The sequence below is a fragment of the Littorina saxatilis genome, linkage group LG10 (assembly GCF_037325665.1).
Source record: "Littorina saxatilis isolate snail1 linkage group LG10, US_GU_Lsax_2.0, whole genome shotgun sequence".
Taxonomy (NCBI): domain Eukaryota; kingdom Metazoa; phylum Mollusca; class Gastropoda; order Littorinimorpha; family Littorinidae; genus Littorina; species Littorina saxatilis.
Genome location: NC_090254.1, coordinates 25,561,205 through 25,584,008, shown reverse-complemented (window position 1 = coordinate 25,584,008; position 22,804 = coordinate 25,561,205). Strand labels below are relative to the sequence as shown.

At 42.7% G+C, this 22,804-nt stretch overlaps 1 protein-coding gene and 1 long non-coding RNA gene across 3 annotated transcripts in view; both read right to left on the bottom strand.

Moving 5' to 3' along the window:
• The window catches only part of LOC138978506 (uncharacterized), a 38,424-nt gene extending 21,286 nt beyond the window's left edge, over window positions 1-17,138 (bottom strand). The window contains exons 1-6 of one of the 2 annotated variants that reach the window (XM_070351243.1): window positions 17,041-17,138; window positions 16,172-16,358; window positions 14,598-14,721; window positions 12,315-12,382; window positions 8,933-9,040; window positions 5,695-5,820 (exon numbers count right to left, since the gene is read on the bottom strand). In XM_070351243.1, the coding sequence (XP_070207344.1) occupies window positions 5,695-5,820; window positions 8,933-9,040; window positions 12,315-12,382; window positions 14,598-14,721; window positions 16,172-16,358; window positions 17,041-17,043 (616 nt within the window). In that variant the 5' untranslated portion in view covers window positions 17,044-17,138. Of the gene's footprint in view, window positions 1-5,694; window positions 5,821-8,932; window positions 9,041-9,301; window positions 9,572-12,314; window positions 12,383-14,597; window positions 14,722-16,171; window positions 16,359-17,040 lie in introns of those variants that run through there. The other variant, XM_070351244.1, reaches the window with a different exon arrangement.
• The window catches only part of LOC138978507 (uncharacterized), a 102,372-nt gene that overhangs the window by 60,497 nt on the left and 19,071 nt on the right, over window positions 1-22,804 (bottom strand). The gene's annotated exons all lie outside the window — the stretch shown is intronic.

The window sequence follows — 22,804 nt, the reverse complement described above, 5'->3', positions numbered from 1 at the left end:
CTCCACGCACCCGATGCTTTGGGCACCACAAAGAGCCTGCCGTAAAATCCCAACGATCCCTGATCGCGAACCTCTTCGATCGCCTCTTTTTGCAGGAGAGCAACTACCTCCCCCTGCACAGCCAACTTGGCCTCGGGATCGTTTGGAAATCTGAAAGGCGGAGGTATCCTGGACAGAGGTGCCTTCTTCTCTGCCCAGAGTAGCCGGAACCCCGAACTGACCACCCCTAAAACCCACTGGCTGGCCACCAAGCGCGACCAGGTAGTGAGGGCCCTGGAGGGGCCGCCCGCCACCACGACGGTGGGGGCTAGCGGGACCGAAAGTTCGGGAGGGCATCATTGGGGGTGGGGCTTGCGCCCCGACCCCCTAGACCCGCCGAAAGAACCCCCCCTCTGAGAAGAGGAACCACGCCCCCTACCCCGAAAAGAAGAGTTCTGACCCTGAGTCTTGCCCGCCGGCGCGGACGAAGACTGCGTCTTGCCTTGACCCTGAGGTTTGCCTTGAGGCTTCTGAAAACCTTGACGAACAACCTTGGCTATAGCCAGATCTCTTGCTTCGTGCGTTTCCTTTTGCAAAGCATCCAAAGATGCGCGACCCAGAAGGGAACCATCCATGACGGGAGACACCTTCAGAGCATCGATCGTCACCTTGTCCCTAATTCTTGACCCCGTCAAAAAAGCCGACCTGCGAGAATACACAGCAAAAGTGTACAATCTAGCCGACAACGCCATTTGTTCCTGTGACACCCTGGCCAAAGTAGCCAGCAAAGTCATCACATCTTCCGAGGAAGCGTCAAACCGGAACTCAAAGGGATCGAGCGACGTAGCAATCGACCTCGACAACGATCTCTGGAGTGACTCTGACACAGAGGCCAACTCCATCAGAGAGCGTCCTGTCTCCTCTAAAGACATCAAAGATGCCTCCGTACAAGGGACAGGCCTTTCCTTCGAATAGCCATCTTCCCTCAGAGCCGTCAGTTCCGGTGTCACCGGTAGTACCGACATAGGCAAAGAGTAGGAATCAATCAGTCTGACTGGGTTGATCACCAGCTTGAAGTTGCGCATATTAGCCGAACAAGGAACTTGTTGACCAATCTTCGCTAACCACGGTACAGCCGCCTCGGGAGCCTCCCTGTGTTGTGCCAACAACGGAACAGGAGACACCCCCTTAGACCAACCCTTCACCAACACCTTCGACATCTCGAACGCCAGAGAAGGCGATTCGATGAACTTGAAAGAACCCTTCGTATTCTTATCAACACGAAAATCCCCCCAAGCCGAGGGCGGTGGAGCAAACTGCGACTTGCTCTCCACCACCCCCTCTTCAAAGTACTTCGAAGCCGTTTCAGCTGCAAGCGCCACCGCACTTCCCAACCTAGACGGCAAACGGACACCGGCATCCTCTCCCAGAACGGAAGTGCCATCGCCCAGACAGTCGTCCTGCACATCTGTACAGTCCGGGAGTTGACTCCCCGCCTGACTGCCATAGTCAAACAGAGACCCATCTCCACTGCCTTCTTCCCCCGGAGGTGGAAGCAGAAGTCTCACAGACTGCCTAACGTCAAATGGCGCGGCAGAAAGCAACGAACCTTCCGTACGCTCTACAGTGTCCTTACCCCCCCCTGACCGGCCGACAGAGCGGCGATGGCCAGGCGGGGTATCAGAACTTTCACCCGTGAGCGCGATGCCCGTGGCTACTTTTGACTGTAGACGCGCTACACTTTCCCCGGAGAACCCAGGTACTCGTGTAGCAAACATACCTTGTGACCGCGAACCACCAGGAGACAGACCACCCGACGAAAGTGGGATAATCTCATCCCCATCCTGAACAGCATGAACATCAGCTGTAGTCACCGTAACAGAAGGGCCCGCCACCACCTTTGCCAAAGATGACGGACCTGTCACCCCAGAAGGGAGTGAACGCAGTTCAGCCCGTGTAGACGAAATTTCTTCCGCCAGTGAAGAAACCTGTGAACTAAGTGCAAGCAAAAGAGAGGCCACGTCCGCGGCCGCCAGACCAGAAACAGCAGGAGCAGAAACCGCTTTAGCAGGTTTAGCCACATTAGTAACCTTATCCAAAGGTTTCACCGGCAAAATGGCCGCCGGCAAAATGGCGGCAGAAGGCATGCCTATCAAAACATCAACACATTTTTCTGAGTCAGATTCTAACACCCCCGCGACGGTTTGTTTAGATTCTCTATGCATCTTTCTGGGAGGGGAGGACTCAGCAGCCACCTGCTTAGAACTCTGCCTCTTCTTAACGTTATCAGCCATAGCATGTACGACTTTGTCAAAATATTTCAGAAAATTTTTTTTCGAAAAAATTTCACAAGTCAAAAATGGCCAAACAACGCCTTTACAACAAGTACAAAACAAAGAACGATCTCACCTCAATACAGTAGCAAGGTAAGACGACGAAAGAAAACCAAGGAGAAGAAACCCGGTCCCACAGACCAAGCAACATAGGCTGAACAACAGCCAGAGCGTACACAAATGCGACCAGCTTGTCTGATCGCTGAGTATGGAATGATAAGATGGCGGTGTATGCGCGCGCATACGGAAGTCAGGCTAGTAGTTAGTCTGGCATTATGGGATAGAGCACTCTCTTTTTTAGAGTGGTCTCCCTTGGTTACCAAGGGGACGCGTACAGCGTATCCAGCACTGAACTAGGGTTAATTGCTATATGTGAGTTGGGTAAGATATGTAATTTAATAGGTTTTAGATTGCTGAAGCAGTACTGTAAAGTTGTACTCCTCACTGACATGAAATAAAGGGCATTAACATAGATTCAAAGTTTCTGACTAGTTGTCATATGACAGACTCTACTGTAGAATTTACATCGGATTTAAAGGCACAGTCCTTCCCATGAAAACAGTTTAGTTCAACGTCTCAGACCTTCGTGGCCACGATTTGTATTTGGAACAAGAACATCCCTCCAATTGGACACATACCAAAAATCTACATCCTGTGCAGAATGGGATTTTTTGTAATGAACTAATTTTACAGTTCGACACAGGTGGCTTTAACAAAAATATTTCTTAACAAGTCGCGTAAGGCGAAAATACAACATTTAGTCAAGCTGTCGAACTCACAGAATGAAACTGAACGCACTGCAATTTTTCAGCAAGACCGTATACTCGTAGCATCGTCAGTCCACCGCTCGTGGCAAAGGCAGTGAAATTGACAAGAAGAGCGGGGTAGTAGTTGCGCTGAGAAGAATAGCACGCTTTTCTGTACCTCTCTTCGTTTTAACTTTCTGAGCGTGTTTTTAATACAAACATATCATATCTATATGTTTTTGGAATCAGGAACCGACACACACACACACACACACACACACACACACACACACACACACACACACACACACACACACACACACACACACACACACACACACATACACACACATACCCACACACACCACGACCCTCGTCTCGATTCCCCCTCTATGTTAAAACATTTAATCAAAACTTGACTAAATGTAAACAAGTCGCGTAAGGCGAAATTACAACATTTAGTCAAGCTGTCGAACTAACAGAATGAAACTGAACTCACTGCATTTTTACAGCAAGAGCGTATACTCGTAGCATCGTCAGTCCACCGCTCGATGCACAGGCAGTGAAATTGACAAGAAGAGCGGGGTAGTAGTTGCGCTGAGAAGGATTATATAAGCACGCTTTTCTTTATCTCTATTCTTTTTAACTTTCTGAGCGTGTTTTTAATCCAAACATATCACATCTATATGTTTTTGGAATCAGGAACCCACTAGGAATAAGATGAAATTGTTTTTAAATCGATTTCGGAAATTTTATTTTAATAATAATTTTTATATTTTTAATTTTCAGAGCTTATTTTTAATCCGAATATAACATATTTATATGTTTTTGGAATCAGAAAATGATGAAGAATAAGATGAACGTAAATTTGGATCGTTTTAAAAACAAATTATTTTTTTTACAATTTTCAGATTTTTAATGACCAAAATCATTAATTAAGGCAAAAAAAAAAAAAATGTCTGTTTAGGGTAACCCGACCGACCCTATCGATTTGGCGCCGACCCAAAAACTTTTTTTTGATTTCAAAAAAAAAAAGAAAAAAAAAGAGGTAAAAATGCTAAAAAGAGACATTTGGCGTTTCATTTAATATACGTTAGTTTTGAAACATGTATTCATCAAATATAAGAAGTGAATGTTCAGCCAACATAGCATTTACACACACACACACAAAAAAAAACACAAAAAAAACCCTCCCTACCTACCTACCGACCCTACTTTTTTTGGTCATGTTACCCTAAACAGACAATTTTTTTTTTTTGGGCCTAATATTTAAGCCACCAAGCTGAAGTACAATACCGAAGTCCCGCCTTCGTCGAAGATTGCTTGGCCAAAATTTCAATCAATTTGATTGAAAAATGAGGGTGTGACAGTGCCGCCTCAACTTTTACAAAAAGCCGGATATGACGTCATCAAAGACATTTATCGAAAAAATGAAAAAAAAAGTCCGGGGATATCATTCCCAGGAACTCTCATGTAAAATTTCATAAAGATCGGTCCAGTAGTTTAGTCTGAATCGCTCTACACACACACACACGCACAGACAGACAGACAGACAGACAGACACACACACACACACATACACCACGACCCTCGTCTCGATTCCCCCTCTACGTTAAAACATTTAGTCAAAACTTGACTAAATGTAAAAAAAAAAGCCCACTCTGAACAGGAAGCATCCAGGCTTTTGTTTTTGGCATGTGTCCAAAAGAAGGGATGGTCTTATCGGATGCAAAAACCTGTCAAGATCTTAGATGATGAGCCAAGTTGTTTATGCAGAAGGACCATGCCTTTTAGTTTCCCTCATTCCTAGCACCTGATTTTGTCAGATTTATGGAAGTTTTCAAATGGCAGTTCTTCTGTACCACCGAAAATCTTCTCAAACAGAACTACAGAGGACCCCCCCCCCTTTTAATACCTTCACATAACTGAGAAAATCAGGTCTTAAAAAGGAGGAAGTCTTAACATGGAGGTACATTTACACAGCTTATGAACAGAATATCTGGAAAAGCAAGGTCTTAAAATTGAGGGAGTCTTAGGGCGGGGATGTAGCTCAGTCGGTAGCGCGCTGGATTTGTATCCAGTTGGCCGCTGTCAGCGTGAGTTCGTCCCCACGTTCGGCGAGAGATTTATTTCTCAGAGTCAACTTTGTGTGCAGACTCTCCTCAGTGTCTGAACACCCCTGTGTGTACACGCAAGCACAAGACCAAGTGCGCACGAAAAAGATCCTGTAATCCATGTCAGAGTTCGGTGGGTTATAGAAACACAAAAATACCCAGCATGCTTCCTCCGAAAACGGCGTATGGCTGCCGAAATGGCGGGGTAAAAAACGGCCATACACGTAAAATTCCACTCGTGCAAAAAACACGAGTGTACGTGGGAGTTTCAGCCCACGAACGCAGAAGAAGAAGAAGAAGAGGGAGTCTGAAATTGGGGGTCTCACAAGTGGGGTTCCACTGTACATCATTTTTTTTTTGTTTTTTTTGTTTTTTTGCCTCAGTTGCATACAGTCCGCTTCAAGCTGAAAAATAAATGAAAAGAATGAAACCCTAAGTTTTTTTTTCTCTCCACTGTACATCATGTCTTTCTTCACTCACATACGGGAAAACACCCACCAACCAGCCTTGACATTAACTTACCTGGTAAAGCTTTCTGGGCAGCTTTGCTTTCATTTTCACGTGTCTTCTCTTTCTGAAGGGTGGTGCGAAGTTCTCTCAACGTCTGCTGCTCTGCGTCGGAATCGTCCCAGTCTGGTACAGGACCCTCTGTTTACATTCAAAACCAAACATTATGATGTGACCTTGCCTCATATGTTTCACCTGAAAGCTCAAACCCATTCACCACCGCGATTTATTGCATGGGGAAAATGAGATTTATTCCTCGTCTGGTTATGAATGAAAACTCGTGAAAATGATGACAAATATTTTTTTTTTACATTTTGCATTATCTACACCAAAGGAAACATGATTTAAAAACAACAACAACAACAACAACAACAACAACAACAACAACAACAACAACAACAACAACAACAACACTAAGTAGGCTCTAAGTTTGCATACGTAGCAAAGACATGTACAAAAAAAGGCTTGTCAATTAACACTAAGGATGGATATATTAACAATTCTGCATCAGCATGATAATTACACACTACAGCGGTACCTGTAATCAAATGCCACCTTTGAGACCAACTAGACACGTCCCAACATTGCAGGTGGCTTGCCATGATTGGTGCATTTTGGTTTAGGTGATAAACAAGAACGTGTCCTGTTTCATGGGAGGTGTCTTCTCATTAGAGGGGCATCACATTGCAGGTACACGTACTACCCAAAAATCTTTTAGATAATACTTAGTTTGTATTTTTAGCAAGAACATAAATAAAACTCGCCCTGATAATGGAAAAACAAGTCGCGTAAGGCGAAAATACAATATTTAGTCAAGTAGCTGTCGAACTCACAGAATGAAACTGAACGCAATGCAACGCAGCAAGACCGTATACTCGTGGTCCACCGCTCACGGCATAGGCAGTGAAATTGACAAGAAGAGCGGGGTAGTGGTTACGCTATGCTGCATAGCACGCTTTTCTGTACCTCTCTTCGTTTTAACTTTCTGAGCGTGTTTTTAATCCAAACATATCATATCTATATATTTTTGGAATCAGGAACCGACAAGGAATAAGATGAAAGTGTTTTTAAATTGATTTCGAAAAAAAAAATTTGATAATAATTTTTATATATTTAATTTTCAGAGCTTGTTTTTAATCCGAATATAACATATTTATATGTTTTTGGAATCAGCAAATGATGGAGAATAAGATAAACGTAAATTTGGATCGTTTTATAATTTTTTATTTTTTTTTACAATTTTCAGATTTTTAATGACCAAAGTCATTAATTAATTTTTAAGCCACCAAGCTGAAATGCAATACCGAACCCCGGGCTTCGTCGAAGAGTACTTGACCAAAATTTCAACCAATTTGGTTGAAAAATGAGGGCGTGACAGTGCCGCCTCAACTTTCACGAAAAGCCGGATATGACGTCATCAAAGACATTTATCAAAAAAATGAAAAAAACGTTCCGAGATTTCATACCCAGGAACTCTCATGTCAAATTTCATAAAGATCGGTCCTGTAGTTTAGTCTGAATCGCTCTACACACACACACACACGCACGCACACACACACATACGCACATACACCACGACCCTCGTTTCGATTCCCCCTCGATGTTAAAATATTTAGTCAAAACTTGACTAAATATAAAAAACCACCCTGGGTAGATATATCTTGACTAAATAAGCCTTCTTTAGCATTATGACTTCACAAAACTAATAGGAATTAAGACCAGAAGGAAAAGAAGAACTGCATAAAGAAACAGGACAGACTAGAATACTTAGACACGGATTCAGGACGGAACTATACTTTGTCAAAACACACCCACCTATATTTTTTGCTGTTAACTGTCAAGTTGAGTGCAGTTTCCTTTGTTCCACTGAAGGTTTAAATGTAGTGAAGAATTTAACAGAGCTTGAACTTTAAAGTGTCTTCATTACATGGGGTTTCTTGAAGGAATCTGCGTTTTTCTCTCACGGTAAATAAAGTTTAAATCCATGCTGATGGCTTGTATGGCATTGACTCTATGTCTCAACAATTAATGTGTAAGAATATGAATTACGTCATCACCAGAAGGAAAGCCACCCTCGAGTGACAACTTTCCTACTTTTACTTACTGTCTCAACACAGCTAAAATGCAAACAAGCCACCAGCAGGGTTGTAACATATCCACACTGTGACTATACAGTGGAACCCCCCTTTTAATCAATCAATCAATCAATCAATGAGGCTTATATCGCGCATATTCCGTGGGTACAGTTCTAGGCGCTCTGCAGTGATGCCGTGTGAGATGAAATTTTATACGGCCAGTAATTGCAGCCATTTCGGCGCATATTTACCTTTCACGGCCTATTATTCCAAGTCACACGGGTATAGGTAGACAATTATTAACTGTGCCTAAGCAATTTTTGCCAGGAAAGACCCTTTTGTCAATCGTGGGATCTTTAACGTGCACACCCAATGTAGTGTACACAGGGGGGAGTTCGGACACCGAAGAGAGTCTGCACACAAATTTGACTCTGAAATAAATTTCCGCCGAACCTGGGATCGAACTCACGCTGACAGCGGCCAACTGAATACAAATCCAGCGCGCTACCAACTGAGCTATATCCCCGCCCCCAAATTTAAGACTCCCTCCCTTTTAAGACCCTGTTTTCTCAGGTTTTCTGTTCAGAACCTCTGTAAATTTACCCCCTTCATTAAGACCCCCTCATTTTTAAGACCTGATTTTCTTAGAGTTTTGGAGGTCTTAAAAGGGGGGTTCCACTGTATAATGATGATCATTTCACAATATATACTTCAAATTTCTATGCCGAGACAGCAAGAAATAGTTTAGAAAAAAAAAGCAGGCACACACAAACATAAATAACAAAAGGATGAACAAAAGAAAAAGGAAAATAAGTAAAGGAAGCTCCAAGCAAACACACAACACACATAACTACAACACAAAAAGAGTTGGGGGTAGGGGTGGGACAGTCACAATGTGTATGGAAGGGTGTTGGGTGTTGGGTGGGTGAGCAGACAGTTGATGGAAAAGAATCAGTTTCACTCTTCATCCTATACAGTGCTCTGAGGGACACCATCTGGCCAGAGGAGACAGCGCTACAAAAGAAGCTATACGGCCCCAGAGAGGACTTGGAGAGGACAGCATGTTAATTTCGCCCTGCAGTCCGGACTGACGATTTAACAGCGAACGACAAAACGAAGAAGATCCTATACATCTGTGACAAAAGTCTGAGTGACTATAGCTACATGTATTGTCTTACCATCAACAGCAACAGGAACTCTGGATTGTGAAGGCGGTTCATACTTGTTGCCCTTGCGGTCTCTGCCTGATGGAGGCGCAGGGGAAGTTCTTCCGCTGTGATCTCCATCTGAAGTGCCAACAACAATACTGTCACAAATTGTCTTTATCCCTTCATACGTTATTGTTCAGAGTCAGGATAGGTCTTGGCTGCTGAAAACAACTTAGAGAGAGAGAGCATGTTGGATACCAACTGTATTTCACATAAAGAAGCGTTTATTGCCTGCCTACCTTATTGATTAGATTTTAAAGAAGATTTTTTTTTATATATCCTATTTTAAGTTTTTATGTGATGTTACTTCGTACATGTTAATGAGTTAGGCATTGTTACCGTCTCTTTTAGCCTTGTGGCTGTGTGCATTTACGTTCTGGCGATCAAAGAAAGTCATTGTAAAAGAATCTTGGTCGCGCCGCCCCTCGATCTCCAAATCAATTATCTGTAACAGCCGCCTTGATATGATAGTGGGTGCCGACTCATATAATTAAAATACTGTTTGCGCATCATGCATGGTGCATCCGCAAAGTACTTCTTATCCTAATGAACACGTAAGCAGTAATGCAACTTGTCGGATGTGTGAAGGAAAGCATCTGGCTATATAAGGATCGACACACTGATGTGTTAGCTGGTGAAACATTCAGAAGCTATGAGTCATGAAAGAATCAGTGCATGGCGACCACATTTTTAACAGTGCCTAAAGTACAGTGGAACCCCCTTTTCAGACCTCCACAAATCTGAGAAATTCAGGTCTTAAAACGGAGGGGGTGACGGGCGCTGTGGCGGGGTGGTAAGACGTCGGCCTCTTAATCGGAAGGTCGAGGGTTCGAATCCCGGTCGCGGCCGCCTGGTGGGTTAAGTGTGGAGATTTTTCCGATCTCCCAGGTCAACTTATGTGCAGACCTGCTAGTGGCTTATCCCCCTTCGTGTGTACACGCAAGCACAAGACCAAGTGCGCACGGAAAAGATCCTGTAATCCATGTCCGAGTTCGGTGGGTTATAGAAACACGAAAATATCCAGCATGCTTCCTCCGAAAGCGGCGAATGGCTGCCTTAATGGCGGGGTAAAAACGGTCATACACGTAAAATTCCACTCGTGCAAAAAACACGAGTGTACATGGGAGTTTCAGCCCACGAACGCAGAAGAAAAACGGAGGGGGTCTTAAAATGGGGGTCAATTCACAGAGGTTATGAACAGTGAGTTTGAGAAAACAAGGTCTTAATAAGGAGGATGTCTTAAAATGGGGGTTTCACTGTAACTTTCACTTGCAAGATTTCAATGATTTTCTTCTTCTTCTTCTTCTTCTTCTTCTTCTGCTGCGTTCGTGGGCTGAAACTCCCACGTACACTCGTGTTTTTTGCACGAGTGGAATTTTACGTGTATGACCGTTTTTTACCCCGCCATTTAGGCAGCCATACGCTGTTTTCGTATTTCGTTTTCATGCTGGGTATTTACGTGTTTCTATAACCCACCGAACTCTGACATGGATCACAGGATCTTTTTCGTGCGCACTTGGTCTTGTGCTTGCGTGTACACACGGGGGTGTTCGGACACCGAGGAGAGTCTGCACACAAAGTTGACTCTGAGAAATAAATCTCTCGCCGAACGTGGGGACGAACTCACGCTGACAGCGGCCAACTGGATACAAATCCAGCGCGCTACCGACTGAGCTACATCCTCGCCACTTCAATGATTTTGATGAAAGGCACATGCGGAAAAAAAAACCGAAAAAAAACCCCAACAACATGGCTTTAACTGAGAACCTCCTTTTCAAAATCATTGAGGCCTAACTCTACGCACTACTTACTGCTTGCCAGTTTCTTTAAAAATGTGCATAATTGTTGATAGCCGTCTTTTCATTTGTAGATATGAGAGGCCCTCCTTCTTAGCCTGGCAAACATTTGCTTTATAACATTAAGTCAAGTTTTGACTAAATGTTTTAACATAGACTGGAAATCGAGATGAAGGTTGTGGTGTATGTGTGTGTGAGTGCATGTGTAGAGCGATTCCGAGAAAACAACTGAACCGATCTTCATGAAACTTCACATGAGAGTTTTCATTTTTCGATAGATGTCTTTGATGACGTCATTACCCATGATCTGAGCCGTTCACATATGTGTGTGTGTGTGTGTGTGTGTGTGTGTGTGCATGTGTGTGTGTGTGTGTGCATGTGTGTGTGTGTGTGTGTGTGTGTGTGTGTGTGTGTGTGTGTGTGTGTGTGTGTGTGTGTGTGTGTGTGTGTGTGTGTGTGTGTGTGTGGTTCCAGGAAAACTACTGAATAGATGTTTATGAAATTTTACATGTGCATTTCTCCAGATGATATCCCTGCACATTTTTTTCCATTTTTAAAAATAAATGTCTTTCACATCCACCTGAAAAGGTAAAACAAAATGAGTGTCGGTAGGTCTGTTACTTTTCTAAATTCTTGTTTGTTAGTGAAGTAATTTTTTATGTACACAGGTTCATGTGGTTCCTTATTGGCCGGAAATTGCACAAGCTGTGTTGGAGATGAGTACCGTATTTGACGGACTACAAGCCGCGACTTAAAAAAAAAAAAAATCGCATTGCGGCTTATAAAAAGATGCGGCTAAAATGTTACCTAAACTTGAATAGCATTCACCTAATGGAAGTCGCCGCGGATTTTCATTTCGCTCGATTAGCGATTACCGGTACTTTATTAGCTCTCTACTCAAGACTCGGCGCTTTTGTCTTTCTTTCGCGAATCTTCGTTTGTCAACAAGTCGTCGTGACAAGATAGCGTACAGAGAAACACCGGATGTATCAGGATCTCGCGCGCGCGAGATTTCGTTTTTTTGTGTCTCGCGATAGTTGGAGGAGCGAGAGCTGCCATGTGATTTCGTCTGCTCGAAATGTGTGCAAAAGTCGTAAATCATCCCAAAAGAGCTTATTCCGGGCGGGACTACATGTGTGTGTTGGTTACAAATTGTGTGTGTGATATTTTTCTTCAAACTTTTTCACTTTTCTTTTTTGTTTCACTTGTTTATTCTCGGAGCCAATTTCGCCAAATACCGTACTTTTGTTTGCCTGGTTGTTTTGATTGATACGATCTGATTATATTTGTTTCGACGGCGGCTAATATAGTGACGCGGCCTATTTATACGTGGCTCGTTCCTATTTTTTTTAAAAAAAGTCGGGGGTGCGGCTTATAAAACGGTGCGTCTTGTAATCCGTCAAATACGGTAACTTCTTTTGTAAAGTCTGCAAAATCAAGTTTTATGATTTGTTATTAATTTTGATTTTGAAGGTCAAAAACTTTTTTTCTGGGGTTGGGAGGGAAAAAAAAGGTCAGTCAGGGAGTTTTTGTTCTTGGCCTTATAAAATACATACTTCTTATTGCGTCACGAAACCCAGCAGTGAACGGTGGAACAGGACTTGGATTTCTTGATCCTGAATCACTGTAGATACATGAATATACAAATCAATAGATAGATAAATTAATAAAAAAATATTTCATTCATTGTACCTACAACTTATGCTGATTAATGTCTTGCCCCCTCTCAACACCCATGTTTCCTTTGAAAAGTCACAAAACTGGATTCGGTGAAAGTGTTTTAAACATAATTATTCATCAGTAAAACATGTTTGGAAGTGCACAGTACCTTGGAAGACAACCAGTGTAAGCACAGTGATACACTCCGCAATTGATGTATTATTATTTCACAACTACAAACAAATTCAAACTCTGTGTTCTGCTAGTTTTTCGACATCCTGTTCAGAAGTTCAAAGGTACTTTTTCTAACGACCCGTACAAGGTGATACAGCCCATTAGACGCAACCCCCTGTTTTTAGAGAAGAAAGTATTTTATTCACGCAAATCATGCAGATAGAAGATAAGCAGCACACATTTCTTTGATTGAAAAACGTTTAGGGTGTGCAAACTATCGCAAAGTAACATTTCAATCGCACACATTTCTTTGATTGTAAAACGTTTAGGGTGTGCAAACTATCGCAAAGTAACATTTCAATCGCACACATTTCTTTGATTGAAAAACGTTTAGGGTGTGCAAACTATCGCAAAGTAACATTTCAATCGCACACATTTCTTTGATTGAAAAACGTTTAGGGTGTGCAAACTATCGCAAAGTAACATTTCAATCGCACACATTTCTTTGATTGAAAAACGTTTAGGGTGTGCAAACTATCGCAAAGTAACATTTCAATCGCACACATTTCTTTGATTGAAAAACTTTTAGGGTGTGCAAACTATCGCAAAGTAACATTTCAATCGCACACATTTCTTTGATTGAAAAACGTTTAGGGTGTGCAAACTATCGCAAAGTAACATTTCAATCGCACACATTTCTTTGATTGAAAAACGTTTAGGGTGTGCAAACTATCGCAAAGTAACATTTCAATCGCACACATTTCTTTGATTGAAAAACGTTTAGGGTGTGCAAACTATCGCAAAGTAACATTTCAATCGCACACATTTCTTTGATTGAAAAACTTTTAGGGTGTGCAAACTATCGCAAAGTAACATTTCAATCGCACACATTTCTTTGATTGAAAAACGTTTAGGGTGTGCAAACTATCGCAAAGTAACATTTCAATCGCACACATTTCTTTGATTGAAAAACGTTTAGGGTGTGCAAACTATCGCAAAGTAACATTTCAATCGCACACATTTCTTTGATTGAAAAACGTTTAGGGTGTGCAAACTATCGCAAAGTAACATTTCAATCGCACACATTTCTTTGATTGAAAAACGTTTAGGGTGTGCAAACTATCGCAAAGTAACATTTCAATCGCACACATTCAGATACTGATTCATTCAGTGGGTGAAAAAATCAAGAAAATTGCAAAACAACAGCAGCTGCTACATATAACAGTATCTCAGGGAAATGTTTGCATATCTTAGACTTCATTATTTGAAAAACCCGAGAAATACAACTCCTGAAACAAACAGTTGCATGAGAGCTAATTCTGCTACTAAGTCTGGAAGCGACTATATATTTGCCGAGTGTGGCGTCATCTTCTGAGTCATTAGTGTCATCTGCTTCAGTAGTGTCGTCTGCTGTAGCTATCTCTGCCTTCTCTGAATCCCGAAGCTTCTTCCCTATTATGGTTTACTATGGGCACCTGTAAATCATGTTTCATCAATGCCAGTTGTTTTCAGAGATCCTAAAGACCCTCCTTTCATGCTGACAGATTTGTCAGAGGCATGTTAAAAGGTACCAGAACTTTGTCCATGTTCATAATGCTGTCAAGTGCAATCAGATTCTTGGACACAATTTTGGATGTGTAACTTCTGACGATGCAAAGTTTTTATACACATCCTTTGGCAGATTGTTGCTTCGGTTCGGACCGATAGGTTATTCCATCCGAACAATGCACTTCATCTTCATCATCTATATTGCTTTTTCTTTTTTTCTTCTGCGAGCGCAATCGCCTTTAATTCAAACTCCCCATCGAATGCAAAACGCTGCATTTTGGGCATGGCTGATGTTGACTTTGCAAGTAAATGTGCGAATATTGTCAAAGACAAAACTTTAAAAAAAAACCTGTTCCACGGCTCAACTTCAGGAGTCCGAGCAGAGTAAAACAGATGCGCTTTGAAGGTCATAAAATACGCTACATGAAAGAAAAGCTGTTGAAAGTTATGCCACTTACAATGGAGACAACTGCACGCCAGACGCTGAAGCCGGTGTTTTGTTGTCTCTTCTGGCACTGAGCAGACCGGTGTCTTCACGCCGGGCGCTACGTGGGGTGTCCTCACTTGTCTTGTCCCCTTTACCTGTCAATTACCAACTACAATAATACCTGTAATGTGATGTCAGTCTGACAAGAGGACACCTTCAAATAAAGGACACCTGTTATTTTTAGGTCCCTTGACTAGAGTATTTTTGTTGTGAGGAGACACCTGCAATGAAAGATGTTTTTTGACTACCTCCGGGTGACAAGGCGCTTCGTTATACAAGACGCACCCCCTTCTTTTTAAAAAAAATTGTAATCCAGTCACCCATTGGACGCAGGGGGCCGATAGGGCGCACCAAAATGACCCAGTTTTTGCCATGAGAGGTGGTTCCCCTGTCATATCTGAGAGAGGAAACACTTCCTGCACCGGGGTCAGTGACCGACTTTAACTGAGTGAAAATATGTGTGGTCTGTGTGTGCGGCCAGATCAAAGGCATTGTGATAGCTGGGTGGCCTTGTTTATAGACACGACCTTCTTCCCAGGGGTCAATGACCCAGTTTTTGCCATGAGAGGTGGTTCCCAACTCGAGGAAAAAAGTCGCGCCTTATGACCCGGAAAGTACGGTAGTCTCTACAGGTGCATATGTTCTCTGATCATGAATACCACTGGTGAGAAAACAACAACAACAAAGAGTTATCAGGCAAATATGGGGCATTTAGTAATTACAATGTACTTCATCTATCTTCTTCTTCTTCTGCGTTCGTGGGCTGAAACTCCCACGTACACTCGTGTTTTTGCAGGAGTGGAATTTTACGTGTATGACCGTTTTTACTCCGCCATTAAGGCAGCCATACGCCGCTTTCGGAGGAAGCATGCTGGGTATTTTCGTGTTTCTATAACCCACCGAACTCTGACATGGATTACAGGATCTTTTCCGTGCGCACTTGGTCTTGTGCTTGTGTGTACACACGAAGGGGGATAAGCCACTAGCAGGTCTGCACATAAGTTGACCTGGGAGATCGGAAAAATCTCCACACTTAACCCACCAGGCGGCTGCGGCCGGGATTCGAACCCTCGACCTTCCGATTAAGAGGCCGACGTCTTACCACCCCGCCACAGCGCCCGTCGCCTTCATCTATCAATTCAGTTACGAAGCAGATTTTGTATTATTTAACAGCTCGCACACACACATGTACTCACTAACTCACACACATACAAACACATACAGGGGAATATACTGCAGCAGCAGCAACTGTAAAATTCTTTGTGTTTGTATGTGTGTTCATGTGTGCACGCTCGGTATGTGTGTACATGCATGCCTGCATGTGTAGGTTTATTCAGGCTTTCTCAAAGCAGTCACCGATCTGTCGTAACATATCCACGTTATGTCCCAAATAGAATCTAGTTCTTGGGAAAGAAAAATAAATTTAGCATAGCATAGCATCACTCATTCACTGATCTGCTGTTCTGTTCTTTGTATCTATTCAATATCAACGTCAGTTTTTAACAGCAGCAGGAAGAACACTTCTTTATCAGAGGAAATTCATACCTGTAAGCGAGCCGCGAGTTCTTGGAGTCGGCTGAGCTTGTGAGTCTTCAGCGCCACTGTCTGGTACTGTGGCACCTCCCCTGGGGGTGTGGCGTGGCGTCGGAAAATCTACCGTTGTGTCCCAGTCTGATTCTGATTCGCTGCTGTTGCCCCCTCCCTTGGCGTTACCTTGTGGTGCTGGCTTAAACTAAACACAAAGCAGCAATAAAGCACACAACTGTAATTGTACATGCCTTGTGGTGTAAGCAATCATGTGCACCACAACAAATCTGTTCAGGTGTTTCCATGAGATAAAGGGAACCCTTCCTCTTTGAGAAAAAACTTTGAGAGAGAGAGAGAGAGAGAGAGAGAGTGAGAGAGAGAAATAGAGAGAGAGAGAGATCAAATCAGAGAGAGAGAGAGAGAGAGAGAGAGAGAGAGAGAGAGAGAGAGAGAGGGGGGGGGGGGGGGGACAGAAAAGACGATGACTGTGGAGAATGCCACCAAAACAAACAACGACTCGAGGCAAATCAAGGCAACAACATTGAAGTAACCATGCAGAACTCAGAACTGAGTAACAAGAAAGACAAGAAAACTTCACCACCCTTAATTCCCTCTGTACATGATCTTTCCATTAATCCCAATACGTTTATGTTTTGTTCTGTAGTGGCATAGAATTATTCAAAAACAACAGCAACAACAAAATCTATGACAATGACGGTCTTCTAAAATTTGATTTCGATTATCATGCAGCTATTTCACTGAAAAAATCTTCTGCAAAAACTGACTATCTCACACACTTTGTTAAATGGCCCCTGCCACAAGCTTACGCCTTTTAAAGGTAACAAAAGGCGGCGCTTTTGCGCCTCTATTTTGCGCAGTATACTTACCATGATAAATCGCAGATATCAAAGGATATCTTGCAAGTGCAGTATCGTAGTTCCGAACAAACTTGTGCTGTACGAGCTTGCTTGCCAACACAAGGGAAACCACTCTTAACTTTTCTAGCGACATGGTATGTAGCCACGATAGTGCAGAGGATTGCACGAGACTTTACCGACTGTCGGCATTCAACATTCGTTCTGTTTCAGCACGTGTTTCAGGCTGTTGCGCTGAAAAGGCGGCGGAACCGGGGGATGTGTGTGTGTGTGTGTGTGTGTGTGTGTGTGTGTTTGTGTTCATGTTGTGTGACACTGAGTGCCTCAGTGGGTCAGTGAGTTGTATATGTTACAGTAAATTCTCGAAACTAGGAAATTTGCGAAATCCCTGAAAATTTCAATAAATTTGTGAATTTCCTGTTTCACTCGGGGATTTCATGAATTTCCTAAAAATTCTAGGAAATTTGCGAATTTCCTGAAATGAGCATGCCATTTTTTCACAAATTTACTGAACAATGAAAAACGTTTCAGTAAATTTGTAAAATTCTTAAAAAAATAAAGAGTCCGTTTTCTTTATTTTACATTGTGATTTTGATAGATTTACTGTTAGAAGAAAACAAAAAGTTGATTTGAGCATGATTTCAACCGAACATCTTCAATTTTTGGGTCCGACACACTACCAACCCGCCACGCCAGCCACACGAAAGGAAAGTGAAAATAAGTTATAAGAAGTTTGTGGTGTTGGGATTACGAAAACTCATGTAAAAACAGCTCACACCTGAACTACCAAGTCTGACAGACCATAAGCCTTTGCAGTTCAGTCCGCGTTTGGTTCATTTTGCTGATAGGCAGCCCAACAGGATGGCAGGCAATGCAGATGTTGAACTGAAGTTCACCACAGAACTTTTCAAACAACGTGAGGAAAATAAAACATATTGTTTAATCCCAAAGTCGGAATATAACAAGATTGTGGAAGATGTCAAGACTGCAGCCGTGAACAACGCAACCAAAAGTCAACAGGAATATTATAACCTGGCGAAGTGAGTTTATCTTTCTCTGTCTCTCTGTCTCTCTGTCTCTCTGTCTCTCTCTCTCTCTCTCTCTCTCTCTCTCTCTCTCTCTCTCTCTCTCTCTCTTTTTTGTTGTTGTTGCTCTGGCTGTCTTTCTGTCTCTGTCTGCCTTTCTGTGTGTCTGTCTCTCAATCTCTATCTCACTGTCGCTCTTTTTATCTGCCTGCCAGTCTGCTAGCCTGGCTGGCTGGGTGTCTTTCTGTCTGTGTCTGTCTGTCTCTGTCTGCCTTTCTGTCTATCTCTCTATCTCTATATCACTGTGAGGGCCCCAAAGGGTTTAAAATCGTGATCGTGATTGGCGTTTTTTGACCTTTCTGTGACCGTGATTGCCGAAATTTCAATTTCTGTGATCGTGATGGGACTTTGCCCGTGATCCGTGATGACAAAAAAATCAAGTCTCGTGATCGTGATCGTCATTTGTCTTCGTGATCGTGATGGGCATTATTTCAAAGCATTTTATTTTCAACGTACATTTTTCACAGCTGTATCACTCTATGATCCTCTATTCGTCAAGGTGTTTGTGATCGTGAAAACAAAAATCAAGGTAACTGTGATCGTGAAAGCTAAAATTTCCCTTCCCGTGATCGTGATGATACCCCCCCTTTGGGGCCCTCCACTGTCGCTCTTTTTATCTGCCTGCCTGTCTGCTAGCTTGGCTGGCTGGGTGGCTTTCTGTCTGTGTCTGTCTGTCTGTGTCTGTCTGTCACTGTCACTCTGAAAAAACAAAACAGGCTTTCATACGCAATACATCTTTTGCCAATGCATGGATCGAGTGCCCCACCACACATTTTGTATTTGTGTATTCAGGTATGACGTTCTCCAGTGTGGTCCTGTTGAAAAGCTCATTAAGAAGAGGAGTTGTGCTGAACAAACCCCTGTCTACTATGTCATCATCGAGGAAACTTTCGACGTCATCAAGCGCGCTCATATCTCGACGGGCCATGGTGGGCGTGATCGAATGATCAAAGAAACACAAAGGAAATATGCAAACATTAGCACCAAATCGCTCGAGCTTTTCAAGTCACTATGCGAGGAATGTCAGAATAAGAGAAAGATACCCTTGACAAAAGGTGTAGTTGTGCGTCCAATCATCAGCAAGGAATTTGCATCACGAGGACAAGTTGATCTTGTTGACATGCAGTCCATGCCAAGCAACGGTTACAAATGAATCATGGTGTATCAAGACCATCTCACCAAGTTCTGCGTCCTCCGGCCTATTAGGAGCAAACGCGCTGTAGAGGTTGCAGCCCAGCTGCTTGACATCTTTCTCGTGATCGGTGCTCCTGAAATTCTCCAAAGCGATAACAGCACTAAGTTCCCAGCCAACATCATTTCAGAACTGAAAGATTTTTGGCCAACATTGGTATTAGTTCACGGGAAGCCGCGACATCCACAAAGCCAGGGATCGGTTGAAAGAGCAAATGGTGACATCGAAGACATGCTGGTGGCCTGGCTGGCGGACAACCATACTCAAGACTGGGCAACAGGGATAAAGTTTGTGCACTTTTATAAAAACTCTTCCCATCATTCGGGAATAAAGCGATCCCCCTACTCAGCACTATTCGGCAGCGAGGCTAGTGTTGGGCTCACAACATCATCTCTACCCTTTGAAGTCCTGAAGAATTTGGAAACTGAAGAAGATCTCCTGGCACTGGTTTTGCATCAGCCATCCTCTGAATCCAGCGATCCATCTCCTACAGAATCAAACCCTCAGACTCCTTCAGAATCAAACCCTCCAGCTCCTTCGGAATCAAACACTCAGGCTCATTCAGAATCAAACCCTCCAGCTCCTTCGGAATCAAACTCTCAGGCTCATTCAGAATCAAACCCTCCAGCTCCTTCAGAATCAAACTCTCAGGCTCCTTCAGAGTCAAACCCTCCAGCTCCTTCGGAATCAAACTCTCATGCTCCTTCAGAATCAAACCCTCCAGCTCCTTCGGAATCAAACTCTCAGGCTCCTTCAGAATCAAACCCTCCAGCTCCTTCGGAATCAAACTCTCAGGCTCCTTCAGAATCAAACCCTCCAGCTCCTTCGGAATCAAACTCTCAGGCTCCTTCAGAATCAAACCATCCAGCTCCTTCGGAATCAAACCCACCAGCTCCTTCTGGATCAAACACGACTCCTTCTGAATCAAGCGATCCAGCTTTCGGTTCGCAATCACTTACTAGTTGCATGGACACACCGGTCATCGCAGATGTTCCAGGACAAATGTTGGATGCTCGCAGTGATCAGATCAAACGGTGTCGAGCAGATGCTTTTTCTGGTCAAATGTCTCAAGCACAGCGAATGGTGAAGAGAAGTCGGGTGGACCTGAAAGCCGGAGAAGTTGGTGATAATGTCGCTGTGCCCGTGCCTCTAGTGGATCGTGGCAGAGGAGATCCAAGAAATATACTTGGTGTGATTTTACACAGGGACGTGGAAACAGACATCTACACGATGGCGGTTAAGGCTGGTATCTTACATGGCGGATATTCTCGAAACCAGTTTGATAATGTCCGCAGAGATTGCTAACCGAAGGAGATGTCTCTCTTGACAAGGCTGTGTCGTTGCGGTCAGCCGTGATAGAACAGTCAGCATCAGGCGGGCAAGGCTTTGTGAAATGCAGCTGTGCAGGGTCGACAAAATATAAAACAAATCAATGCAAGTGCTACAAAGCCAAAGTACTGTGCAACTCAAGATGTCACAGCAGCCAATCCTGCACCAATAAATAAGACGCACCATGAAGAAATTTGTAAGCGTCTTTTCATTGCCATAATTATGTTTTGGTTTAAACACGGTTTTATTCAATTAAACATGAGACAATAATAAAACGAGAAATAATAGGGCCATGAACTCAAGCGAATGCTTATAGTACGTGCCATATGTCTGTGCTGTACATGCCCGGCTTGTTTTGTTTTTATCTTGTATCATAATGGACTGTTCTACCACGGCTGGCCGCAAATGACAGTATAGGAGAGAGATGTGAGTGTCACAGTGTACCTTTTAATGTACTCGTTCAGATTTTATGTTAACAATTGATGAAATAATTACTGTTTAAGAGAGAGAGATGAGTGTCATAATGTACCTTTTAGTTTTACTCGTTCAGATTTTATGTTAAACATTTTTAGGAAACATGACAGTATAAGAGAGAGAGAGAGAGAGAGAGAGAGAGAGAGAGAGAGAGAGAGAGAGAGAGAGAGAGAGAGAGAGAGAGAGAGAGAGAGAGAGAGAGAGAGAGAGAGAGAGAGACAGAAAAAATATGAGTGTATAACTTGATATAAGGAAATCCGAATCATTAAATGGTTCACAAGCAACCAACAAAGCACTTGTTTCTCTTCAAATGTGTTTCAGTAAATTTGCGAATTTCCTGCCCTTTGAAAACAGGAAATTCGCAAATTTCCTAGATTTTTTAGGAAATTCGTGAAATCCCCGAGTGAAACAGGAAATTCACAAATTTACTGACATTTTCAGGGATTTCGCAAATTTCCTGGTTTTGATAATTTACTGTAACATATATATGTTACAGTAAACTTGCGAAACTAGGAAATTTGCGAAATCCCTGAACATTTCAGTAAATTTGTGAATTTCCTGTTTCACTCAGGGATTTCACAAATTCAGTTCCTAAAAATTCTAGGAAATTTGCGAATTTCCTGAAATAAGCATGTCATTTTTTCACAAATTTACTGAACAGTAAAAAACGTTTCAGTAAATTTGCCGCAAAATTCTTAAAAAAAAGAAAAAAAAGGAGTCCGTTTTCTTTATTTTACGTTGTGGTTTTGATAGATTTACTGCTAGAAGATTAAAAAAAAAAAAAAAAAAAAAAGTTGATTTGAACGGAACATCTTCATTTTTTGGGTCCGACACACTACCAACCCGCCACGCCAGCCACATTAAAGAAAGTGAAAAAAAATCATAAGACGTTTGTGGTGATCACGAAAACTACCAAGTCTGGCTTTGCAGTGCAGTCCGCGTTTGGTTCATTTTGCTAAGGCAAAAAAAATAAAAAATAGTCTGTTTACGGTAACCCGACCGACCCTATTTTTTTCGCGCGACCCTAGACTTTTTTTTGGCATTTGGGAAAAAAAAAAAAAAAAAAAAAAATCTTTTTGGTTTGTTTTGCAAAATAACGTAAATATATGGTTTTTTGGAAAAAAAAAAAATCCCGACCTACCGACCCTATTTTTGGGGCCTATGTTACCGTAAACAGACCTTTTTTTTTTTTTTGCCTAATAGGCAACCCAGCATTCTTGCTCTGGCTGTCTATCTGCCAGCCTTGTCTTTCTGTCTCTGTCTGCCTTTCTGTTTGTCTGTCTCTCTATCTCTATCTCTATCTCACTGTCGCTCTTTTTATCTGCCTGTCTGTCTGCTAGCCTGGTTGGCTGGGTGGCTTTCTGTCTGTGTCTCTGTCATATCTCGACGGGCCATGGTGGGCGTGATCGAATGATCAAAGAAACACAAAAGGAAATATGCAAACATTAGTACAAAATCGCTCGAGCTTTTCAAGTCACTATGCGAGGAGTGTCAGAAAAAGATAAAGAGACCCATGACAAAAGGTGTAGTTGTTCGTCCAATCATCAGCAAGGAATTTGCATCTCGAGGACAAGTTGATCTTGTTGACATGCAGTCCATGCCAAGCAACGGTTACAAATGGATCATGGTGTATCAAGACCATCTCAGTAAGTTCTGTGTCCTCCGGCCATGAGCAAACGCGCTGTAGAGGTTGCAG